This window comes from Polyodon spathula, chromosome 17 (genome assembly GCF_017654505.1).
Source record: "Polyodon spathula isolate WHYD16114869_AA chromosome 17, ASM1765450v1, whole genome shotgun sequence".
Lineage (NCBI taxonomy): Eukaryota > Metazoa > Chordata > Actinopteri > Acipenseriformes > Polyodontidae > Polyodon > Polyodon spathula.
Window position 1 is genome coordinate 33,078,659 of NC_054550.1, and position 24,989 is coordinate 33,103,647.

Below are 24,989 nucleotides of genomic sequence, written 5' to 3' on the forward strand. Positions count from 1 at the left end.
TAGGTTTTCGTTTTTACATATCAACAAAGATATTATTCATCTTGTTACACGGAGATTACAATGTCAATTGTTAAAACTGCAAATACATCAATAAAAAAAATATATATATTAACCACGTTTATAGATATCGCGAGACTATTAATATTCATTGCCACTTGACCTACCTTGAGAATTGGAACGCCGTCGCATAATGATTGTCATTATCTGTAGCCAATCACATCACACTGAAATAACCTTGTCCAATCAAGTGTCTGTTGGGGGTGGGATTAGTATTTTTTGGGCTAGGATTGACAGCTGGTTACTGGCGTCGAATCACTGTGGCGTAGTTCAGGTCGTGAGAGAACCTTCTGGAGGTAAGTAGGGTTTGAAGCGAAGCGTGTGAATTAATTTGAGTTAACTGAAGGAATGTAACAATACAATTCTCACTTAAATTGATACCTTATCTGTAATTCCCACATCATTGGCTACAAACGTGTTTTACAAGCTTCAGAAATTGGTAGCTAAACCCCAATATACAATTTCAATTAAAATACGTTGTTTTTCCCCTTTTCCCAGATACCCTGCTTTTGAGGGCGTCTCGTTGACCTTAAGTTGTTGTTTTTTTTGGTAGAATTCCTCTTCGCCGAAAAGGTCTGACCCTGTGTTATCTGCACCGCCGCCGTGCCGTATTCATATAATATAATAACATACAACAAACCCCCACAGCGACCGAGCAGTTCATCGCGTCCAAGGGCGAGCAGCGGTGTGTTTATGTCTTTATTTTACGAAAACGGTGAGTACCCGGACGACAGGAGCGACGGATGGGAAAGGTATTTGTTCTTTTATTGTGACTTTTTCATGGTTTGCCTTCTCCCTTTTAAAGAAATGTGGAGCGAGTGTTGTAATGTGCTTCAAAATGGCGCCTGTGTTCGCACTATATATTCTCGTGACGCACTCTGACCACTTTTAGCATATGGGACTGAAGTGGTGTTTTATATTTCGTTTGGGTTTTGAAGCTAGTCGCGTTTGTTCCTGTGAGTACTTGATGTATAAAATGATATATTCCCACTTGATTCTCAGAACACGTGTGTATTTAAATTCCTGGTCAGTAGTTTGTGACTTGAGTTAGATCTAATCTCATGCGATTGGCTGGTTCAGCGGGATCACCCTATTTTCGTGGCTTTGTGCTGCATTAGTGAGTCATCATTTGGAAAGATCGACCTCGAATCGTACGACAAGGTACTGTTTGGTTTTAAAAGCCCTGCTGAACCGTGTAGTTTACTCGTGTTAACAGTGCCGTTCACCTTTTATTGATCTTTGATACGACCAGAGGAACAAGTCCCAAGGGGAAAGCAGTTTGCCATTAACTGGGTTACAATACCTGCCAAGAATTAGTTGTGTAATATAACACAATAAAACACTTTTTTTTTTCTAGCACGAGAAACGTATCTACTGTAAAAGTATATGCAAATACTATCAAAAAATATAAGTAATACATTCAAGCATATATAAACAAACCCGGGGAGATGTGCCGTGTCCTTTTTTTTTAATCTAGTTTTTGCGCAAGTGTTCGAGATAATGCTGTTTGCTTATCCAGCTTTTACAGTGCATGTGTGGGCCAGTACGGTGTGATATACATATAGATACATAATATTATAATTGAGAAACTGATATGATGCAACTGCTATCTGGTTTAAGTATTCGTTTAACAAACCTTTAAGATTTAAAGGACACCAGTGGAGACAGCGGTGTATGTGTGTATAGGTATAAATATCTCTATCATGTTGTGTTTTACAATAACATTTCCAGACTGCCCAAACTAAAGATAGCAAAAGGAATAATTACTATGAGTTATACAGCCATGCCAACCAAATGTTACGTTTGATAATTTAGCTAAAAACAGAATTTTGTTAAATGATCTTGCTGATTTTACCCTTGCATTTAAAAAAACAAAACCTTTTTTTTATTATTCCTTTAGAGCTGTTGCGCTGGTACCAGTGTGGGGGAAACTTGGACTACAATCGAGGAGCTTGCAGCCTCAGTGGCGAAAACTTTTTCATGTCAGAGACCGAGTACACTTACAGTCGTTTATGTCATCCGCTCTTCTCCAGACAGAAGATACCAAAAAATTGCAAGCAAAGATCTTTTTATCTTATTGACAAAACTACTAGTAAGCCAAAATGTCTGTCAACGTTAACCGCAGCGTCTTAGACCAGTTCTATCGCTACAAGATGCCCCGTCTGATTGCCAAGGTAATGTTATTTCTTTGAATAGTGGGATGAAAGCAAAGTAATCCCCACAGATACTGGGTCTGAGATGTATTTCACCATTGTAAAGGGACCTGACTGATTCATTCAGAGTGCCTGTTCATGAACATGATTTTGTGCATTTAAGAAAATGATATGGCATTATAACTGAACCTGAAATCCCGATGTCTAGCTTTTGTAAGAGACCTGAGACTTGCCTATCTAAATTTAGGCCTAGCTAGTTTCACATAGGGGTTTCTGGTCTCCGAATAATCTCCTGTGAGCAGTCATTACCAATTACCATATTAAACATGTTTCAGTTCCAGTCACACTTTCTGTTGACTGGAATTCTAGAAAATATTGGTTGGTTGTCAAAGATGCGTAATTTTAACTCGACATTTTATCAATGTTTGTGCATGACCTAATTTGACAGGATTTATTGTTTTTAAAGTATGGGGAATTCTAACCGATTTGGTCCAGTTTCATAGGAGAAATGTTCTAATAGTGTTTAAACGAATGTGTTTTGATCTTTTTTCATAGGTTGAGGGCAAAGGAAATGGAATAAAGACAGTTATAGTCAACATGGTTGACGTTGCAAAGGCACTTAATCGGCCTCCAACGTGTAAGTGATGCCTTTTATGTATTTTGCTGAAAAGTCTTGTTAACATTCACCTTTCCTAAGTGATACAAAGTTAATGTGGCTTGTCAGCTGATCTCCCTATTTGTATGCATGTATGGTAACCTTTACTATTCAAATGATTGAACTGAAAACACTACAGGGGGTTGATTCAATTTACAGACTTCTATTTAAAACAAAATGCTCAATCTAGTACTAGCTTTAAGCATAACTGGAACTTTATTACCTGTGATTCTGGGGATGTGCTATTCTTGGTATTAAAAATAAGGAATGCTTGGGTCTTTTAAATGTCTGTTGTAGAACATGCATGTTTGTATATAAAGTAGTTTTACCAGTTGATATTTTAATTTGAAATGTATGAATTTGGGGAATAATTCATAGTCTTGCTAGTTGAGATGTTTTTTTTTTTTGTTTTTTTTTTTAGACACATCCTCCTATGTGGAGTGTGCATAAACTTTACTCCTTTTTTGTTTAGATCCCACCAAGTTTTTTGGTTGTGAGCTGGGAGCACAGACCCAGTTTGATGCCAAGAATGACCGCTTTATTGTCAATGGATCTCATGAGGCGAATAAGCTGCAAGACATGTTGGATGGATTCATTAGAAAGTTTGTGCTGTGTCCAGAGTGTGATAATCCAGAAACTGACCTGGTAAATAGTCCTGAGGGTAACTGGGGGTCATGCGAACAGTTACAAAATATTAGTAAGGGATTTGGTGTGGTTCTAAAAAAATAAATAAATAAATAGAAAAGAAACCCCAGCCCATGTGAGAGTAAAACCTGCAATGTCTTTTTTCTTTCTGTTCATCTTGCTGCATTGCAGTTAGAGTTCCCTGATTTGTTAACTAAGGGCATCAGTGTTTACAACACTAGCACCAGTGTACATTATTAATGTTTAATCAGTAAGGTTGACCACCTCTTTATCTGCAGTGACTTTAACTGATAACAAAACTCTACATTAATGTATACTGTTTGATAAATACCAGTCTTTTATATTACACCGCTTTTAGCAGCAAAGAAGACTATTGATTTGAGTGTCAATCTCATGTAGGTTTTTTTTTCATAACACTGTAGGCCTAAATCGGACAAGAAAAAAAAATCTGTTGACCAAAATTACTTGCACTGACCAGACTCTGTGGTGGCAGTCTACATAAAAAAAAAAAAAAAAAACCCTGTTAACCTGGAACAAAAGCGACTAAATATTTATGGATAGTTAAATTTGTTTATACAATACATTTGTTTTTGCACCTTTTGGTTATTCTTTGAATAAACAATTTGTTTGTTTTTCCCTCTCCCTAGCATATCAATACTAAGAAACAAACCATAGGTAATTCCTGCAAAGCCTGCGGATACCGAGGCATGCTTGACACAAGACACAAGCTCTGCACGTTCATTCTTAAAAACCCACCTGGTGAGTAATTTGTCAAAGTAATAAAATGTGAATGGTGCATACAAGAATATCGGTTAATTAACTGTCTCCTCCTGGTTTACGACCTATTTTTCAGGAATTACAATTTCAAATTAGTTTAATTGTGTTTTTTTGTTGCCGTAGGCAGTTTGACTTTGTTTTTTCTTTTTAATAAAGAGAATGAGAGTGGATCTGCAAAAAAAGAGAAGGATAAGAAGAACCGCAAGGGTAAAGATAAGGAAAATGGATCTGGCAGTGGAGAAGCTGGCAGTCCTAATGATATAGATGCACCTGACGCAGTTGTAAGTCAATGTTTATATAAACGTACATCTTTTTAGTTGTATGTATTTCCTCTTCTGGGAAGCCAAAGTTTATACAGGGTAGCATTTTGCGTACTTCAAACACCTGACAGCTGCTTCCTTTTTCATTTGTGGGGAGGGAAGAGTGGTGATAACAGCAAACCAATAAGACCGGCAGTTAAGTACCTGCACCTGGAGAAATTGTGATTTATGGCTTTCAGTGGCTCTTCCAGGTCACACTGAAACGCTACTGTCACATTTTGTTTCTTGTAATTGTCAAACTTAAGACACATTGTATAGTGCATGTTAAAAATATATATAATATTATATTACACTTGATTTGCTGATCTATAAAAGCGACAGAACTTTTGTATCGTTATGTTTGTCAGTTCTATTTGACTTGCTTGGTTATAGGTCCAGTGGTGAACCTTTTGTAACACTTTTTTTTTCCTCTTGCTACAGGATAGGGATGATGATGATGAAGACTGGGGTGAAGAAACCACAGAAGAAGCTCAGAGGCGCAGAATGGAGGAAATTAGTGATCATGCTAAAAACCTGACACTCTCTGAAGATTTGGAAAAGACCCTGGAGGAAAGAGTCAATTTGTTTTATAACTTTGTCAAGGTAATCTAGACTGCAGTGGTACAAGGTTGGGGTTGGGTTTGGTGGGGGGTTGGTAGGGTAGGAATTACCAAGTAAAATAGATTGAAATGTACGGATTTCAGTTGGTTAACTAAAGTAGTTGGATTCTTTAACTTGCTGTTCCATTCATTGATGTATTTTGTTCTGGTACAGCGTTTAACACAAATTAGACTTTCTTAACCAATTTGTTTTTTATTTTAAATTTAGTTTTGTGCCTCGGTAGAGATATTGGTAGCTTGATTCCACAAATTCTTAACAATCTTGTTCTAATCTGCAGCAAAAGAAGGAAGAAGGATCCATCGATACTGCAGACAAAGAGATCCTTGCTGAAGCGGAGCGACTGGATGTGAGTGCCATGGGCCCCTTAATCCTGAGTGAGCTGCTGTTTGACGAGAACATCCGGGACCAAATGAAGAAATATAAGCGTCACTTTTTGCGTGTAAGTATTACACAATTTTATGACTAATTTGTTAATGTTTTAAAGACCCTTTTAGTTGTGTTTTGCAGGAGGGTGGGGGAGTTGCTAAACAAATTGTATGATAACATATATCTGTTTTGGTTAACAATGGGGACATTTGGGTAGTCATTTTGTCTTACTTTTTATTTCCTTAGTTTTGTCACAACAACAAAAAAGCCCAGAAATACCTGCTTGGAGGCTTCGAATGTCTGGTTAAGATTCATCAGACTCAGCTGCTTCCAAGAGTCTCGCTTGTGCTGAAGGACATGTATGATGCTGATCTTCTTGATGAGGACGTTATCCTTGCTTGGGCCGAAAAGGTAAGCTTCCTGATTCCTGCTACTTGCTAAAAAGTGTCTTAACCTTGTTAATAGTGTAGGAAGAGCATAGCTTTCATATTTATTCATACAGAGGTCAAGGCTTAAATTAATAGATGATTCCATGTGATGCTGTCACTGACCTGTTTCAAATATAACCATGAAGCTGCTAAGATTTTTCTTTGGTTTATCTTGTTGACTTCTGACATGTTTTTATGGTCTGCTTTTGTCTATGAAGATACCACTTTCTTTTTACACTAATAAATGTTTTATTTGAATAGGTGTCTAAGAAATACGTTACCAAGGAGCTGGCCAAAGAGATACATTCTAAGGCTGCTCCTTTTATCAAATGGCTGAAAGAAGCGGAGGAGGAAAGCGAGGGCAGTGAAGAGGAGGAAGAGGAGGAGGAGGAAGATGAGCAAGTGGAGGTAGGCTGATTTTATTTGTCATCCAAGTGATGTTAAAACATGAAGTGTTACTATTTAAATCTCAGGATTCTAAAATGATTAATTTGTGCCTGTATTGTAGTTCATTATCTATTTTTTTTTATTTTGTAGGTGGTGTACTTGTCTTCTGCTACACAACTGAAAGTTGAAACTGTCAAACCTGCCAAGGAAGAGGAAGACATTGATATCGATGCCATTTAAAATTGCTGCTTGAGCTTAGTAAAACTTGCCTGCTTTTGAAGTAGATTACAAAGCTTAGATAATACAGCATGCATTCCTGCACAGCTACTTCTGTTAACCTGAATTTTACAGCTTTGCAATATCGTATGTTGTGTTTGACATTCTTATTGGTGAGTTGTGGTGGAATCTAAGACTATCATCGATTCTATTGAGTGGGCTTATTTAGTATCTTTTTTGTTTTTAAAAATGGATATGTGGCACTAACAGTACATATATGAAATAAAGATGTCTTGTTTTGTCATTAAATGTTATTATGATGGATGAACCTTTAAACAAATGACATCAGTAAGTTACAGTTTGTATGATTTTACTTAAGCATACAAGAGTGTGATGTCTGGTTCCTATTTATAGCAGGAGCTTGGCATGAAAAGCCAATTTATATAAAATAAATAAATAAATAAATAAAAACACTACCATGAGATTAGCCAACCAGTTGACATGAACATCATAAAATAGTGAGATTCTTAAATGAACTTTGGTTATATTCTGATGAAACCACAGCTTGGTAAAATAACATCCTATCACTGGTGATACTTGGTTGATGATTACTTGTTTTAACTCCTGCACTGAGTAACTGCAAAAAGAAAAGTATTAATTGTGGTTTCAGTGTCCAGTATAGAAGTAAGGCATGTAGAAATTGAGGTTGAGCTGAGTTTTCCAAAACTGCACTAGTTGTTCTGTGCAGAGTTGAGTTAAAACAAATGGGGAATTTACACACAATCTATTGTAAGAATTTGGGTAAGGTTGATGTAATTGGGGAATAATGTTTAAAAAAAAAAAAAGGGGGGGGGGTTAAGATTTAAACATGCATAGGCAGTCAGTTGAAATGTGCTACAGTTGTCTTTTATTACCACTAGAGTGTGCTGCATCATTTAAATGTAATATTCAGTAGGTTTTGATACTTGAGTATACAGAGCTTGCACCGCAGCAAACGTTTTGCCATAAACAGACTTCTGAAACAATAACTTTTGTTATGATTGTTAAAGGAGGCAGGTTTAAAAAAAGTAAGTGTTGGCCAATCACGATTTAAAAATAGAAAAAGCATGAGTTAGTAAAAGCATAAGCAAATATAGCTACTTCAGCAGTTATTTACATAACCCAAACTTTGTCTTGAAGGATGAGCCTACGTTTAAAAAAAAAAAAAAAAAATAATAATAATAATTACTTCGTCTGGTGTACGGTATTTAGAGAATCCAGGGTATAGCAATCTTCATTTGCCTTTAAGGCATTCTCTGTCTACCACTAATAAACCTAAACCTAGGGTAACATTTTGTCAAATTATGTTTAAACCCAACCTTTTTTACCTTTTATTCTTAATGACCAATGCTCCCTTGCATTTAGAACCAGAGTATGACTGACATAGATCAACAAACTTCTGATTAATTGCATGCCATTTTGGGAAATATTTGAATGGGGTAACACTGATTGTGATTGGAAGATAGGCTCTCCATTTGTGTTACAAATTATATACTACTTATATATTCTGCCATCTTTAAACAAAGGCTTTTGAATATTTACTCAGGTGGTTCAATACCAGCTCTTGTCTGATGCTGAATAATACTTTCAGATGCATTCTTTATCTTTCAATGTGAATGGTCTTTTATACTGTGTAAACCACACAGGAAATGCAGTGTGGGAGGGACAGCTTATCCTTCGGACAAGATGCTGCTAAAAGCTAGCTGGTTAAATAAACACAATGAGGAGGATATGGGAGGAGCCTGAATGTTTGTTTTATTTTTCACCAGCTCCTTGAATCAAAACATAGATTTTTAAATTTTAATTACTGTAATAATTATTGAGGTTTGTGGGGAACAGAAACATTCCAGCTCAATATGTGTGTTACAAAACAATACTGTTTACATCTTAGTACAGGGACTTCTGATATCATTCAGTTTGCAAAACCTACATTTTACAGAAGTAGATAGAAAGCCATATATTTACACCTCTGCTGTTATTTAGCTGTAAAAGTGCTGTTTTTTTCTGCAATTCCTCAAGGCAATTACCAATATTATCTAAAAAGATAGTATTGGCATATAAGCTAAAAAGTATCACAATTTGTGAATGCTGTTTTATGTCTTGATCATGAATCAACTTTCAAGCTCCATCCCCACTGAACAAGCACCCTTCTGAACCCCCAGGCTAGAATGACTCTGGGAGGGTGAGGCAGAGGCAGCTGGAAGGCTGGGTCCTTCCACACCCATGACTTGTAAATGAATGGATTCTTGTTTAAATTGTATCCCAAAGCAACACTGCTTATCTCATAGAAATGAATGGAGATAAATACATAAACTAATGCAAGTGTCAGTAGAGAGTGTGAAATAAGTTGAAACCAGATTCTCATTCTTCACAGTTAAATGAATGGTAGTTAACTGCACAGTATGTGTGTATATCTATCTATCTATCTATCTCTCTATCGCTATATATATATATATATATATATATATATATATATATATATATATATATAATTTACAATATGAACACAAAACAAGGAACAGAAAAAAACTGATATACAGGGTGACAATTATGTTTTTTCTGTCAATTAAAACATACTCTTTAGCACCAGTGGCAACTTCAGGATTGTTGGGCAACTAGGACACAGCAAGGACATTAACTGGGCATGCATTATATCTCTTAAGCAGAATGTAAAGGGAAAACAATTGCTTTTGCCAGGGCCAGTCAATAAGCATGCTTTGGAGTCAATGCTGTCATACAGCATCATAAGGCTGGATTGAGGAGTATGCTTTTGAGTAGCCCCCAGCTCTCTGAGGTTCTGTCAGGACAGTGGGGGGTGATGATGACCAATGAACAGTTTTAACTAATCATTAATGCACTCTCCCAACAGCGAACTGTAACAGGAGTGTGCTCGCACTGATATTTCACACCCAGGTTGTTTTATATGGGAAATTACAATAGTAAAATTAGCCAAAACAAAATTGCATTAGCTGTCTTTATATAAGGCAGACACATGTCAATATAAGCCACTTCATTATTGGTAATTACACATTAGTGGGCATTACATTTTGCACATGTATCATCTCACTATTCCTCAACAAACGCAGTAGCCCCTCTGTTGTAATGAACATACTGATGCTAGTTGCCAGTCGCTTAGGTTCATTTGCAATAGGACTTCTACAAGAAACCAAGAAAACAAGATAAACATAGCGGTTGATCTGGTGAGTATATATCCTGCATGGGGAGCCGCAGCTCAATTATTTGTTGAGGGATTTACAACAAATAATGGGGAGGGGGTTGGGCTGAGGACTATAAAAATTGGGTATGACTTCACTTGAAGGTCTTGGGCAGGTAATGTGAGTGTCTTATAATCACCCCAGCAACAACAAACAGCGCTGTCCTGGCAGCTGCGCCAATGAGCTCTGAATGCAGCTGCTTTCCTCACTTCCTCTCGCAGTCCCAGGGCTTGGCTTGGCTTGCAACAGTCCTGACAGTGGACGGCCATCTTGGATTCAGCGAGCCCCCAAACCTTACCTTGGGTTGGCTTGGAGATGGGGAGATATCAAGCCGGCTGGAGGTTTAGACGTTAGCTATCACATTAAAAAAAAAAAAAAATCCCAGGTCGGAGCTCGTTGTAAAACCAATTTTTTTTTTTTTTTTTTTTTTTTTTTTTTTTATTTAGCACATCCGGAAGACTTTTATGTTGACGGGATAACCGGTTTGAGGATCTCTGCGGGTACCCCGCCTCCCGTCTCCTCTTCTTGTGTGTGAATGCAGTGAAGCAGGGCCCGTTTCGGTGTGTTTATTTCACTTTACACAGACGCAATCTGTTTGCCTTTCTAACGCTGGTTTCGCCGGTGAATAGTTTGTACCGTTCTTGGCAGGATGCGGTTCTTTAAGTTATATTTTAATTAGGTTGCGACCGGTAGCATCGCAGAGTAGAACTTGGTAGGTTTGAATGGCTGGTTTAACTTTACAAGGAATCAATGGTCTTTATTAAAAACCGTCACAGAACTGTCTGGCGTCTGCTGTTCTGAAAACTGCTGCAAAATAAATACAAAAGATCCGGTCTGACCCTGGAAATATTAATAACACGGCTGAGAAGAATGTCGGCGAGAACACCACTGCCCACGGTTAATGAACGCGACACCGAACATGTAAGTACTGTACTATTATCATCTGGCATTCTAATTATTATTATTATTACTATTATTATTTTATTATTATTATTATTATTATTATTATTATTATTATTATTATTATTATTATTAGAAGTATTATTGAATACATTTTAGACATAACTATTTTGTTGTGATTTTGTTTTGCTTTCATCAGACCTCTGTATCGTTTCATTCATCTGTACAGCACACTGTAAAGTGTTGACAGCTTGTCTTGTGTTGGTAGCATATATTGTTGTAAAGCTAAAAGGAAGGAATTGCATACAGCCTTTGTTACGGTGGTAAATATTGACTGCACGCAAATGGCTTTGGAAGCATAGCGACCTTGATAGTTACACGAACTTGGGACGCATCATATTGTTTAAAAGTGACCTGACACTGATAGCTAGCTGCAGTGAATATGTTAATTCGCAGTCAAGCGTATTCTTTGCTGTCTATATTGAAGCACAGGTTTTGTTTGTGTAGTAAGCTCGCTGCCGGTACAATCGAGAGAAAAAGGGTGGTATCTGCGACAGTGTTACAGTAACAAATTGAATTGCCTTGTTGCAGTAAACAATTCATAGACGTTCTCTTTTTTTTTTTTTTGGTGGTAGCTAAAGGGTGGTTACAGAAGATTTTTAAAAAATCGTTTTTGTTCATTAAATGTCATAAGTGGTGAAATTGAAATTATTACACGACCAGTGAGATGCATAGTACATCATGTCTCAGCACTAATGCTTTTGTTATATATTCGTTAAACAAATAAAAGGGTTATAAACCAACACGCTGTTACAGTTCAGTGAAAAGATAATTTATAACAGTGCAGTATGATTGTTTTTAAAGCAGTTATATCTACAATTATGCATTCAGCTGTAGTTTAAAGTCCATTCTGTATTGTAAACATTTGATAACTAAAAACATGCATTCATTGTGTGTATGTGTGTGTATGATAGATATATAAACAATTTTTAGAAGTTCAAGCATGTAGAACGCTATAGCAGTTTATATAACATTGCAATGCTACTTACCTGGTCTTCATCTGCTCCAGTCAGACAACATCTTTTATTTTTTTGTGAATCGCCCACCAACCAGTTCAAGAGCCATTGTTAACTGGCCATCTGCTGCGTGGTGTTTGCAGTTGTCAGACTGTTTTTCACACTGACTTAAAGGTCTGGCTGATCAATGATTGTTCGCAACAAAAGCAATAGGCCAGTCTGGTTTGATGCCATTCAAATCACCAATGCAAACATGAAAGGGACACACTCCGTTAAGAGGCATCGCATCATCATTGTAAGTCTTTATGCTCATGTAAATGTTTCGATATATTTTATATACAAGTTGGACAGAAGCAGGATTTAATGATATGGTACAGATTCTTAACTTTTATATATAATACCTGTTTAGAGATTTACTAAACCCTGGACAGATCGCTGTTGGATTGAGCTGGTATATTTGATACAATATTTGCATTCATTTCTTTTGAGCAGACCTGTTTCCTTTTGTGATTTATAATTTTTGGTTAACTTTATAAACGACAGGCTTTCTCAGATGTAGTTTAGATAAATCCTGACTGGAATACTGGATTTTCCTAACGGCTGATTTTAGTACAAACAACAACGTGATTTTAGCAAAAAGGAGAACTTTGAGTCATTTCAATACTCTTGGTTGAGTTTGTGGCGGTGGGGGGTGGGTTCTATAGTTTATCTTCCATCCCAAAACTAGTCTGGTCTGCTTACAGTATTTTTGTTGTAATTTTTTGACAGCTGCTATATTTAACACAGCCCGTCTCAAATCTCAAAATGAAAGGTGTGCATGACGGATGATTCAAATATCTGGCTGCAATTGACAGTAATTTATTCTCTCAGAATGTCACTCCAGATGGAAACCCTTCAGTGGTATTAAGAAATGCATTGTGCATTGTCCATTGATATGACTGTCTTGTGATGTGAATGTATAGTGAAGGCAAACTACTGTCATGCAGCTTTTCCAAGTCCTGCTTTTAAAGTAATGTGTTTTTTTGTAAACCACATCCTGAAACTTTTTATGAATGTTAAGTATGATGCAATGTGATGACAACATTATTTTGGTTTACCAGAAGTTTATTTATTGCCGGTATTAAAGCAGCACAGTTTTTTTTTGTTTTTTTTTTTGTTTCAGCATGATTTTTTGCCCGACAGTGCTATATAGTCCAGTTGACGTTCACTAGTTTGGGGGCCTTGGCACTGCCCCTTTTTATGTTTCATGCAAGCAAGTGTGGTGTAGGAAAGTGAAAACATACAAAAATGTGCCAAAGACTTGTCACAAATGTTGTTATACCATGGCAGGAGCGGATAATATTTCCGGAGCACCTTCAATGTTAAAGGTTTTTAAAAACAAAACGATTTAAACTGAGCCTGTGACCTACTGTAGGCTTTTTTCAGTCAAGTATTTTACTTTTGGCCAGTAAGAAATTGAACATTCGGTGTTTGTACAGATATGATAAAGGAGCAGCTGATGTTACACACCCATTTGTTCTTGCTGCGGTAAGGTAACAGTTTATGAAATAGCCTAGAGATTTGCTCAGAGAGACAGAGGAAGCTGATCAAAGTCAGGTTTTCCCACTAGCGTTCGATTCGCACTGCAAACAGCTTCAAACCAGTTTTGTTTTGGTGGTGTCTTTAAAAGCCTCCCATCGATCTTGAAGTGCACTCCTCTGATCTGCAATCATTTGGCATGGTTTGGGTTATGGTGCTGAGCCAGTTTAGAAGTGCACTTGATAGAAATGCATAAGAGGCCATTTGCATAATGCGCAGGCACACTGGGCAGTTTTCAGGGCGAGGGGCAGGGGGGGGTCTATAGTTTATAGCTTTTAGTGTGAGATATTAATGAAATTAAGGTTTGAGCACATATTTTGTTGGCAGTCAACATCAGGTCCAATATTTGAACTGGTGGAAGTTTAAGGTGTTGGTAAAATACTCTGACAGGTCAAAATAAACCTAATATATTTTTTTAAAAGTTTTGTATATGTTTCTGTGATTAAGTGGGAGCTATTGCATGTTATGTGTTTCTTTTGCAGCTAATATTTTGCTCTGTGTATTATTATAAGCTTCTTATGAGAGAGAAATCCAGTGACATCCAGTTGTTTTGTTGGTATTGGCGGGGGGGCGGGGGTGTGTGCTGTAGATTTTATTTCTTTTTTTTTTATCTTTTAAGGCTCATATACACCAAGTTACATTATGAAAATCAATAAAGCAGGCTGATGTCAATGAATAAGAAAACAAAAAAAAAATCAGTTAACTATTTATGAAATCCATTAAGATTTGTTGTTCTGTTGTTTTTAATATTGATGTTGAGCCTATAGTAACGTTAACCCACTCACCCCCACCACGCAGCACACGTCTCGTGTGGATGGGCGCTCGGAGGTGGCGACGCGGCCGAGCCGCACTGGAGCCCGCTGCAGGAATTCCATCGCCTCGTGCGCCGACGAACAGCCTCACATCGGAAACTACCGCCTCCTCAAAACCATTGGCAAGGGAAACTTCGCCAAGGTGAAGCTAGCCAGGCATATCCTCACTGGCAGAGAGGTAAAAAATACCTTCTTTTGTTTTCTACTGCAGCATTGTTTGACAGATAGATAAGATAGAGACAGGGGCAGTATCCTGGCTTGGTCAGGCTCTTTAAGTGCAGTAATATCAACACAGGGTAATATTGAAACAGAGTATAGACTTACAATCTAGTGTGACCTCAAGCCCAAAAGAATCTCAACGTCTAGATATTGTTAAACACATCTGCCTGCTGTAACATCTAGGATTAGCAGTGACAATTGATGGAGTTTTTGTGCTTATTAAATGGTTTTCATTACATTTTTATCAAGTAGAGAACTTTAGTGTTGTCTTCAGTGAGCTACTAGTTAAATGTCTGGCTACTATCTGACTCCACTGTGTCATCGAGAAATCCAAAGTTAATTAAACCCCATTAAACCTGTGGTGTCTGTATTCATTATTTTATGTTTTTTCAGGTTGCGATAAAAATAATTGACAAAACCCAACTGAATCCTACCAGTCTTCAAAAGGTAAAACTGTTTTGCATGTGTTGCCTATTACATTATGTATGACATTTATTATTTTGGGGGATTTCTTCAATATCCTCTATTTACAATTCCTGGGATGTAACTTTTCTTTTTTGTTTCATGTTGGTATTTGCAGTGACCACCATGTTGCATGGTGCTATACGTGCACAATGCATTTTATATTTTATATGTTTAAGAGATTGCACTGATTCTCCATTCCAACATGTGAAAGATATGGGTACCATTCACGTTTGCTGCGGCTGTTGAGTTCGGTGATTTAAAAAAAAAAAAAAAAATTCAATACATGTAAAGGCACCAGGTTTGGAAACTAAGCACACGTGCCTTTGGTGTGAGCTGTTCCAAGTGGAATTTTCAGTGTTGCAGTTTAAATTTGTAGGTCTAGGGTTCCCAAATAAGTGTTGACAAAGTGAACCTGTGATGAGTTTAATAATAATAATTATAATAATTATTATTAAAACAAAACATTATTTAAAAGATTGAGTACAATTAATTTGTGTTCAGTAGTCATATAGTGGTTTGTATATGAAATGAAAATAGTGCCACAGCTAAAGTGGCTGGTCTTGTATTCACAATTGTGAGCAAACTGTGTTTTAGTTCCGGGAAGTAAATGTGGGGGTGTTGCAGAGATAGAGCACTTGTGAGTTGAAAGTGTTTTTCACTGCTGGTACGGTTCTTGCATTCCTCATAGAAATTGACAGATATTTGCACGACAGCTGTTTTTAGATTTGCATTTTGCAAAGCGGTTCAAGTTTGAGATCCAAATATTGATCAAACAACTGTGTGTGGAAGCTGATGACAGAAAGGGGATATAAATCCCAAGCGTCTCCCAGTTTGTGACTGAACACAGACTCACTGTATTAAGCACCTCTATAATTAGCCCTGCTGTGGCTTGTTTTTCCAAATCCATATCGATTTTCATAGCTTTTGACATTCACAGTGGGCCTGAAAGAAAAGTTGTTGTTGTCAACATTGGTAAATCAAACTTGGTTATTTACTACTTCTACTTTTATTATATATATCAATTATTATTTACAGTATGCAATTTATTATATGTCATACAATAACAGTAACATGTCTTCCTATTTGTTTACTACCCAGTGAGAGTGGTTAATAAAACTAGCAAAATACAAGAAAAGTACACTTTCTTACTAGTTTTATGCTATTGCCATTGATGCTGGCTCAGTTGTTCACACAAATACTACTTAATATATTCAGAGGCAAAAACAGGCCCAGCACGTTATTATTATTATTAGTTTATTTAGAAGAGACCTTTATCCAAGGCGACTTACAAAGATTAGGGTGTGTGAATTATGCATCAGCTGCAAAGTCACCACAACGTCTTGTCGAAAGACGGAGCGCAGGGAGGTTGAGTGACTCGCTCAGAGTCATAGCAAGTCAGTGGCTTAGCCAGGATTTGAACCGGGGACCTCCTGGTCACAAGCCTTTTTCTTTAACCACTGGACTACACAGCCTATATATTCCTCTTACAATATGTCCACCTGACAGAAGTCTGTTTCACATCAAACATCACTTAGCTCACGATGTTACAGAGCAGATTTAGCTATCAATAGCGACATTTCACTGTGTAAGATCTCCAGCAAATTGTTTAACCATGTGTGTGCAGCCGTGAGAATACATCTCGTTTTTCTTGGGTCCTGACACCTAGTGTTTCAGCTGGGAATGCCAGGTAACAGGACATGGCTAGGGTGACAACATAAGTCAGTGACCTGAAAAACAAACACTGTAATGATATTTAGTTTGTCTTGAATTATATTAAGGAATATCTCCAAATTCATTGGACGTGCAGTATATCCTGATGACTTGTGAGTTGGAGCATTTCATTGTTTTTTGTGCCACAGAATTCACAATTCTGAAGTAGTAGTGAGTGGGGAGAGTTGTGTTAATTTTAGATGCCATGAGAGATTTTATTTTAAGGGTAGGAAATTATGCAAATAAACTGGATAATTAGACTTAAGAACTAAAACAGCTCTTTGATTAATAATGAAGTATGTTTTGCCACAGCTATGTGTTATTTGTTTATGTATTTTTTAAACCGCATGACCTCTGATTATAGAATTTCAGAGAAGTGGGAAGTGTTGGCTGTTCAGTTGCACAGGTTACTTCTTATTTTAGAAATGTGATTTTTATGAAAACATGCATGGAATTCAACCAACATTTGGAGTATAACACACCAGAGTGGATTGAGGTTAGGCAATGGTTCACTGACAGAAATAACGTCAAATGTATCTGGGAGCAAATTACTGTAGTGTTGATAGGTAGAACTGTTTTATAACTGATGATGCCTTAAGTGGTATTGCATGGGGGAATGTATGAAACTTCTGTAAACCAGGTAAGTGTTTATAATGCACAATTTGTTTTACTAGTTTTTAATTCTTAATATTATTATTTTTTTTTTTTTAGCCTTTATAAGGCAACATGTATACATAGATTTATTTGAGTGTTACAATGGTTGTACACAAACCTGGGAAATGGAGATAAATCAATTAGAAATATCTAATAACAAAATAATTAAGTACTGTGTGCCATAAAAACAAATACAAATGCTAGATAGCTAAAATATCCCCAGGATAAAAGAATGACAAACAATAATTTGTTCAGCATTATCCAGAGCACATTTCAGTCCATTCTGACTAATACTACCATAAAACAAAGTAAGCTTGAATATGCAATTTCTTAATTTTCAAAATATGCTGGGCATTGCATGTGTTCCAGTGTTGGAGTGTGGTTAGGTAGTAATATAATGCTGATTCTAAACTAGCAGATTCAATAACAATGTAGGCTGTTCAATTTTATTGTAAATGTCATTAATATGCACTAACTGTGCCAGTATTGAATAATATATCTAGGAACTTGGTTCTTGGATAAATAATGTCACCACCCTGCTGCTAAGAAGAAATAAATGTAGTACCTGACTCTGAGGTTATGTGACATTTTATTATAGCTTGATGCTATACAGACTTCTGTGTTAAGCATTATTGAACGGAGGTGAAGGGGTGAAGAGTCTCGGCTTTAATTTCCACTCACTGTAGATGTTCTATCCAGGAAACTATTGGTACAGTAAGATTATTTTTGCTTTTTAATTTCCCTTTTGAACTCTGTGTTGACCTTGGCTTGTTTCATATTCTGTTTACAGGGAAAGGGAATGTGTTGTCACCTAAATTATGATCATTGAATCGTTTAGGATATTAAAAATGTTGGATGTTTGTCTGTCATTGGAGTGGAGAGGGGGTCATTTGACCACCACTCAGCCTTCAGCTTAAATAAAATTGCACGCCCGAAAGCTGTACATTTTGCTTACCCTAGACTCTTCTTCATGTAGGTTGTAAATAACTAAAAAAGGAAGTGTACTTCTGTGGATCTGTGCATCTACTATATTGATTTGACAGAAGCAGCCAAGTGTATGACATGCATGATGCGCATCACAAAATATTAGAACAGTGTATAACAGCCACAAAGTTCTTAATGACATTTAAAATAGGCTGTTTGTACTGTATGTGTACATTACTGTTTGTTTCAGCATTGGAGTTAATGAGGTGTTTCCTTCTTTTGACTCTTTGTGGGAAAGTATGCATACCCAGAGGGATACCCTGTGATTTCTTTGGAAATTTCAAATGGATTTCTGTTGCAGTCAGGGCTGTGATAACCGTGTACATTAATCCTATTATAACGATAACTAACTGAAATGATTTACTACCAGATTATAAATCTAGATAACAATTAGATCAGCTATAATAGCAGTTAAACAAAACCTGTTTAGTGGTCTTGTGTACATCCTTAAATATTCAAAGTGTTTTACCCGTGGAAGCTAAAGCAGCATTATTATTATTTTAGGAACTTTGCCCCCTTATCCAACTCTGCACCTCTATCCCCTATCATAAATGTTTTACAGATATAATTTAAGCAACAAATGTTACATTGTGGTCTAACAGGGCCTCGTCCATTTTTGCTTTCTGTTTGTGCTCAAACTGTATTGTGAACAGGGCCAAATTTCTGGTGTCTAAACCTAGAAGTAAACATGTTTGTTCTTCGGTGCTTATGCATTGCTTCCTTAGGCCTTCAAGCTGTGTAATAAAACTCTTGTTAGAAACTGCCTGTCCAATACTGGCCTGCACTGAGTCTAAACAAAAGTGAAACGTTCTTCGTTATCTTCATTCTTACAATGAGCTGTAGCATGCTGACCGATGTAGTGCATAGAAATTCAGACAAATGCAAGAGAAAAGAGCAGGGATTAATAGTGTAATAACAGTATATCCCTGCCTATACAGTTTATCCCTGTGACATAACAAGATCACACCACTTTACCTGAAAATCCACCCTCCCTAACTGCCCTTTCCTCCAATTCCTCTCTTTACTTCTATTTCGATTTTCTATTCTTTCTACTATACATTTTAAAAAGTCAACCTTCCCAGCTAATACCTTTGTCTACTTCACTTGGTTTCTTGTAAGTGCATGGAATGTGATTAATCCGATGGTAAAGTGTGTAGCCTTTGGATGTTTCGATGCAGTTTGCCATTGTTCCTGTAAACATCTAATTCTTAAAAACATATCATTGTTTTTGTATGCTAATTGGTTGAATTCTACTGTAATGTTTAGTAGAAAACTGCAGTCTGTAAGAGTTAAATTTACTGTATGGCTTCTAGAAACAGTAACAGCAGTGCTGGGAATGGTTTTGTTTTCCAGCAGACCTACTCCTGTCTCATAGAAAATGTGAGTCATTGAGAAGGAGACGAGAACCCTCCTAATTTGAGTGTCACACAGATTTGTGCTTTTCGTCAGAGTGAAGCATTACATTCAGGATCTGTGGTTTTTAATTAGTGTTGTGCAAGTTGAGGAAGTCTTTAGTCTCTGAACTACAAAATAGTTACAAAAAAGTGAAGCCTAGACCAGAACATAAATGGATCCCCAACCCCAGTTCCTGGTAGTTTTGAGGGTTTTTATTTCGTATAGAGGTTTGCGTTGGGGATAATGACGAGTGACCATAAAGAACCTTTGGAATTGTTAGTTTGAAGAAGGCTTTGAAGAGCCCTCGTAGCTTGTAAATGCTGCTTTAATTGATTCTGAGGATATCTGTGTAATGATCTTGTTAGTGGGTAGAGGGTCTCTGGTTTTAAACCCCAGTCTTGTAAAATTCAGAACCTTTTTTTCTAACTACCATTTGTTGGTATGCTAGCTGTGATCCTGGCTTGCAATCTCTTGTAGTATGAAGGTTTGTCAACTTTTTAAACGATATAAACCTAAAGGTCACAAATTGTTGTGATTGGTAGAAAGTACTGCTGTAGCTTGTGTGTATCAGAGATCCTCCGGGAGTATTCCAGCCCTTGCTTCTTGACATTTAGCACCACTGTGAAAAATCCATGCCATTGCAAACACAGCATGGTGCTCATGGCTAAACATACAATTCAGTAATTTTCTTCTCAAATATTATGTATTTTTTTATATTCTGTGAATCCACTGTTTAAAAGGGTTTCCTCTTATGTTTTAGGTCTTTTTTGGCTTCACACAAACCTCTTTAGCTTTAATACGATGTTTGGAAAGCCAGGTAGGGTTAATGTTCATGCTGTTGATTGCCATATGAAAGATAAACCGCCTCAGCTATTGAAAACAGACTAGAATTGTAATGAAGTGCTACTTCCACAAAAGTACAGTGACACCACTGTACCGAAAGCTGCCCTGTGATTTGGTATGTAATGTTCTGCTAGCCTGTGCAGCATATTGTCTGCCAGTTAAAATATTGCTTTACTCTACTTTGAAACTCAGAATTATCTTTGTTTGTCAGAGCAAGCACGTCAGTCTTCCTGGTGGTGGGGGGCAGGGTAGCTCAGAATTAGTTGATCTTATTTCAGCAGTTTGTTGCTCAGTACACCGGCTCAGTGTAGCTGTAGATGAAACTGGTTAATGTGGTTAAATGTGTGATTTTTAAACCAACGATTTTTGCTGTTGTAGACAAAACCAAGCAACTTTTTGTTTTTGTATTGCATGCTTTATCTGTTAGTATGTTAATTGAAAGGTCTGTATATTTGCCTGGTTCTCCTTGATCAACATTTGGGTTATTTTCTTTTTCTATGTTTCCGTATTCATATGTTCTCTGGTAGTTATGATATTAGAAAGTGTTTTATATAAATTAGAGCTTGTGGACTCCCCTTCTACTCAACAATGTAAAAATTCAGCAAGTAACAGATTGCATAGAGCTTTTTGCGTCTCATAACATGTTCTTTGTGGGTTGTAAAAAATTCATGAAAGGCTGTTTCTTGTGAAGGAATCGGATACAAATTTCAGGAATTGTGCTTGGCAAAGCCTTTAAGACAGCAGACCGGCTGTGAAATTGTTTGGCACTTCGGTTTTCTCTCTCCATTATTTTGAGTCACGAGGCACAGAGGGATTTGCTTTTTTTTCTTTTTCTTTGCCACTTTGCCAGCTCAAATATCTATAAGCAGTGCTGCAAGAATGTATTTGCATTGAAGTTATTCAGAGTGCAGTGTCAAGGTGACCGCTAAAGTATCTCATTCAAAGAACTGATAATTGCTTTGGTCAGTTTACTTTTTCGTTATGTTCGTTTGTTTATGTGTGTAATATTGGCACCTATGACTCCAAGCAACACATTTTTATCTTTTGAAGTGCAAAAGCATGTAGCTTTTTAGAAGGACCATCAAAGTGGAATAACTAGATTTTATATTTGAAGTTTTTTGTGGGGGGAAGGGTGGGTGTGAAATTGGTATATTATATTAATTTTGTGGTTCCACAAAGCAGATTGGTACAGCGTGGTATCAGTAGCAGTCTGTAGTAGTCCAGCAGCCAAAGAGAACTTAATATACACCAATTTTATTACATTTCCCACTAGTTGTCTTTTATGATTTATGTTCAGGGAGTGTCTCATGCTTCTTCCCATTGGAGCAAACCTGCCTATTTACTGTAAGGAAGTGTGAACAGGAGGACTTGTTTTAAATACAGTCACATGATGAGCTGGTGATATAAGCAGACCTTGTACGTTTTCATCCACTGTGACCAATAAAACCAGAAAGCTAAAATGAGTAACTTAATATACTTTCTGTTCGTAGTAGAGCAGCTCGTATTAGAGGTGTTATAAAACTGCAAGATGTGCTTTTCAACTCTGCCTTTCAGTTTATTATTTTTGTTTTGGGGTATTGATTTAAATCCTAAATTCAGAAACCCTAATTATACAGTCCTGAGGGTTGGGGTGGACCATTAGTTTTCTGTAATTTTAAACTTGCATGGTCTGGCATGTGGAGTCATTGTGTGACTTTTTCATATAGCCCTGCTGTGTAAAAGGAAACTTAATAGTTCCAAGGTTTCTGAAACTGTTTTCTAAATTGCCTCTCCTGAAAATGAAAAGAATCCCTGACAACACAGTTTAGGGAACGCCAGCCTGCAGCTGGTTGTTAATTATTCAGATAGCCATGGAATCTGTAGAGAAGCCTTTCAGAGGTGCTTTAGTAAGTAGGGAAGCCAAGAACATTTACCACCCTCATCAGCTGCACCAAATAATAGCTTTCCTGGGTTTGGGATAAAGCCAAGCATCTGGAGGAGGTCAGCAACAGGTCTTGAGTTTCAAATTAACAAAACAGTCTGCCCGCGCTTTTTATGTGTTCTGCTGCTTGGTTAATTGGCATTTTGCAGCTCCCATTCCAAAATAGTTTGTGATGTGGGTGTTGTGGGGAGATTGTCTGGGGATTAAATGTCCAGCCGGATGTTGTGGGTCACTCAAAAAGGAAGATGAATGTAAGTGGTCACTGGATAACAGTTTGGTGGGCTGCAGCTGTACTGTATTTTCAAGTGCTCCTTGAATACCGGTCTTAGGTTTAGCCAGTTTAATCCCTTGATGAACGATACTGTACACTAAAACCATATTACCTTGGCTAACTTGCACGGGTCTGAACATTTATGTATTAGATTGCATCACCTAATCTAAGCCTTTTTAAAAATATTTTCGCAATGAATAGTTATCAGGTTCATGTGAAATACTGTCAATAAAATACCACAAAAACAATTGCAATGTAACTCCTGCCGACAGTCTTGTGAAATATTGTACAAAGACAGTCATCGATTACTATTATTGTTAAACGCATTAACCTAACCTAGTTATTTCATCATCCTGGGAGCAGCTTTCTTTGTGTTTCGTTTCTTGTATCCCTGCAGGCAGTCTGAGTGGCATCACACACCTGAGGATAAGATGACACCTCGGTAATCCACATATCCTCCATCTGCAGACTGACACGGGTTAATCACTTCACTGATGAAACGGAAGCACATTTTCAGTGCGTTTCCACTTGAAATGGCACACTGTGTCTTAGTGGACCTAATGTTGTGTTTCCTTAAATTCCTGTAAACCCCATATTATTAAATACAGTGAAATCCGTACATCACAACCAACAGAGAGACTATGATCCTGTAAGCGAGTTAGTCCTAAAAGAGATGAAGGCATACTCAAGGCTATTTGTTATATTACTTCTGTTTTTATGTAAATGTGGAATTCCAAACTTCCCCCGCAACAGGCATATAGTGGAGCCCTTTATGTATGGTAGCGCTCTTCACATTCTAGATGTTTCAGAACATTTAGAGTAATTTATTTTCAGTACTCATAGCTCTGACTACCCTTTTGGAAGATTCCATTCACATTACTAGGAGCTTCACTTGGCAGTCAAGCCCCCCAATCATGGGGCTACTCTTCACTTGTGATTAGTGAAATAAAAAGGTGCTAACTCTCACACCCCCCTCCACACTGGATATGGGCAGTGATTACTGCCTTCACAGCCTCTGCATTTCATTCAGCATTCAGCGCTACAGGGTGACATTATGTGCAGGCTAATGTGGCCAGTGTCTTTCTGGAGGTCTAAGTACTGTACAGGTATGGCCATAAGTTTTGCATCACCCTATAGAATTAATGACATTTTGAAATTTAACATAATGTACTGTACTGCTATTATGGCTACCGGTAGACTTTTCAGTATCATTCTGTAACTTCATTGTGTTAAATAAAATATCTAAATTATGTTCATATAGTTTATCAGCCCTAAAATTCTAGGTGGTGCAGAACTTTTTGCCAGTGCTATACATGGTGGGGCTGCAGTGGTTGCTGTGAATTCATTCACTGCTGCATGAATTAAACCAGAGTGCTGTTTTTAAGTATGTTAAATAACAGTAACTGTCATCAACAGTTTTTGAAGGAGAGTCACAACAAAATGAAAACTAATCTGAATTTTGTTTTCGCAAAGCGGACAGTTCAGATTACACAGGAAGGAGACTGTTGTGTTGGGCATCATGGCATCAAAAGAGCAGAAGCAACTCGTGCTGAGCAGACGGTCCTCTTTTTTGCTGTGCTACTGTATTAGTTGCTGTATCATTTTACTGTGTTGAGTACGGTAGTGATTGTAAAAGCTACATTTAACTTGTCAGGGCAGTATGAGCCGTCAGTTTTTGCCATTTTCATCTTTGTAGAATGATTTGAACTCTCAGTCTTAAGGGGTCATTTTGATTAGCCAATACCCCGCTTTGATAAGCCACAGCTGGATTTTGTTCTTTTTTAGAATATTTTCCAGCACCAGGGAATTACCCTGGATTGCATCAATCCCTTATCTGTGTTTATCCTAGGACCCCTATAAATGTGTGGTTGATGTTATCTGTCTGTCTAATCTATCTATATGAAAAGCTGTGGCTTATCCTGGCAGGGTTTAGGTTCATCAAATCCAACCCTAAGTAACTTGTCAAAAAGACAACAATAACTAATGAATAGCTTTAAGTGTCTTGCATACAAACATTTTGGCTGGGGCATACCCAAGACTGGGACCGGTTAACTAGTTGTCTTTTTTTTAAATTTGAGAATAATAACTTGTCCTAGATCGATCCCCGGTTTATCGTGTCTGTGACCCTAGTTATATAGGTCTGTTATAAGACCAGTGATGACTCTTGGGTATAGCCTTTGCACAGATGCCTTGCATGTAAAAGCCGTGGTTTTGCTGGACCAAAATGGAGCAACTGCATTTTGACAGTGCTGCTTGTGGTATTCAGCTGTGCTGAGCGACTGCAGTTACTCACGATGCATTCAGTGAGTGGGTGTAATGTTCTTATGCGTCATACAATCTTGTTGGAGAAAAAAATATTTTCC

The 24,989-nt window shown here is 37.3% G+C and overlaps 2 protein-coding genes across 19 annotated transcripts in view; both read left to right on the forward strand.

The window, feature by feature from the left end:
• The first annotated feature begins 253 nt into the window (after positions 1 to 253).
• LOC121329944 (eukaryotic translation initiation factor 5-like) lies at positions 254 to 6,843 on the forward strand. Of its 2 annotated transcripts, none has more exons than XM_041276045.1 (12): positions 254 to 353; positions 611 to 809; positions 1,958 to 2,231; positions 2,766 to 2,847; positions 3,338 to 3,510; positions 4,158 to 4,269; positions 4,444 to 4,568; positions 5,028 to 5,189; positions 5,485 to 5,646; positions 5,820 to 5,984; positions 6,263 to 6,409; positions 6,539 to 6,843. In XM_041276045.1, exons 3-12 carry the CDS (start codon positions 2,160 to 2,162, stop codon positions 6,626 to 6,628), a joined length of 1,290 nt encoding a protein of 429 aa, XP_041131979.1. In that variant the 5' UTR covers positions 254 to 353; positions 611 to 809; positions 1,958 to 2,159; the 3' UTR covers positions 6,629 to 6,843. The 2 variants fall into 2 exon arrangements, with proteins under 2 accessions (XP_041131979.1, XP_041131980.1); XM_041276046.1 differs by having other exon boundaries at positions 611 to 772.
• Positions 6,844 to 10,099: 3,256 nt separating this feature from the next.
• Positions 10,100 to 24,989, forward strand: part of LOC121329798 (MAP/microtubule affinity-regulating kinase 3-like) — a 45,703-nt gene continuing 30,813 nt past the window's right edge. For 7 of the 17 annotated variants that reach the window (XR_005951812.1, XM_041275619.1, XM_041275620.1 and 4 more), the window contains exons 1-3: positions 10,107 to 10,779; positions 14,151 to 14,342; positions 14,777 to 14,830. Coding sequence is in view for 15 of the 17 variants with exons in the window: in XM_041275619.1 (XP_041131553.1) it covers positions 10,729 to 10,779; positions 14,151 to 14,342; positions 14,777 to 14,830 (297 nt within the window). In the remaining 2 variants the exon portion in view is untranslated. Of the gene's footprint in view, positions 10,780 to 14,150; positions 14,343 to 14,776; positions 14,831 to 24,989 lie in introns of all 17 variants that reach the window. The other 10 variants (XM_041275615.1, XM_041275617.1, XM_041275616.1 and 7 more) reach the window with 4 other exon arrangements.

Excerpts from the sequence above, each read along its gene's own strand:
- LOC121329944 (XM_041276045.1), top strand. The coding sequence starts at position 2,160 with ATGTCTGTCAACGTTAACCGCAGCGTCTTAGACCAGTTCTATCGCTAC. Across the intron at positions 2,232-2,765 it reads TGCCCCGTCTGATTGCCAAG|GTTGAGGGCAAAGGAAATGG; the intron begins GTAATGTTATTT and ends CTTTTTTCATAG. Across the intron at positions 2,848-3,337 it reads ACTTAATCGGCCTCCAACGT|ATCCCACCAAGTTTTTTGGT; the intron begins GTAAGTGATGCC and ends TTTTTTGTTTAG.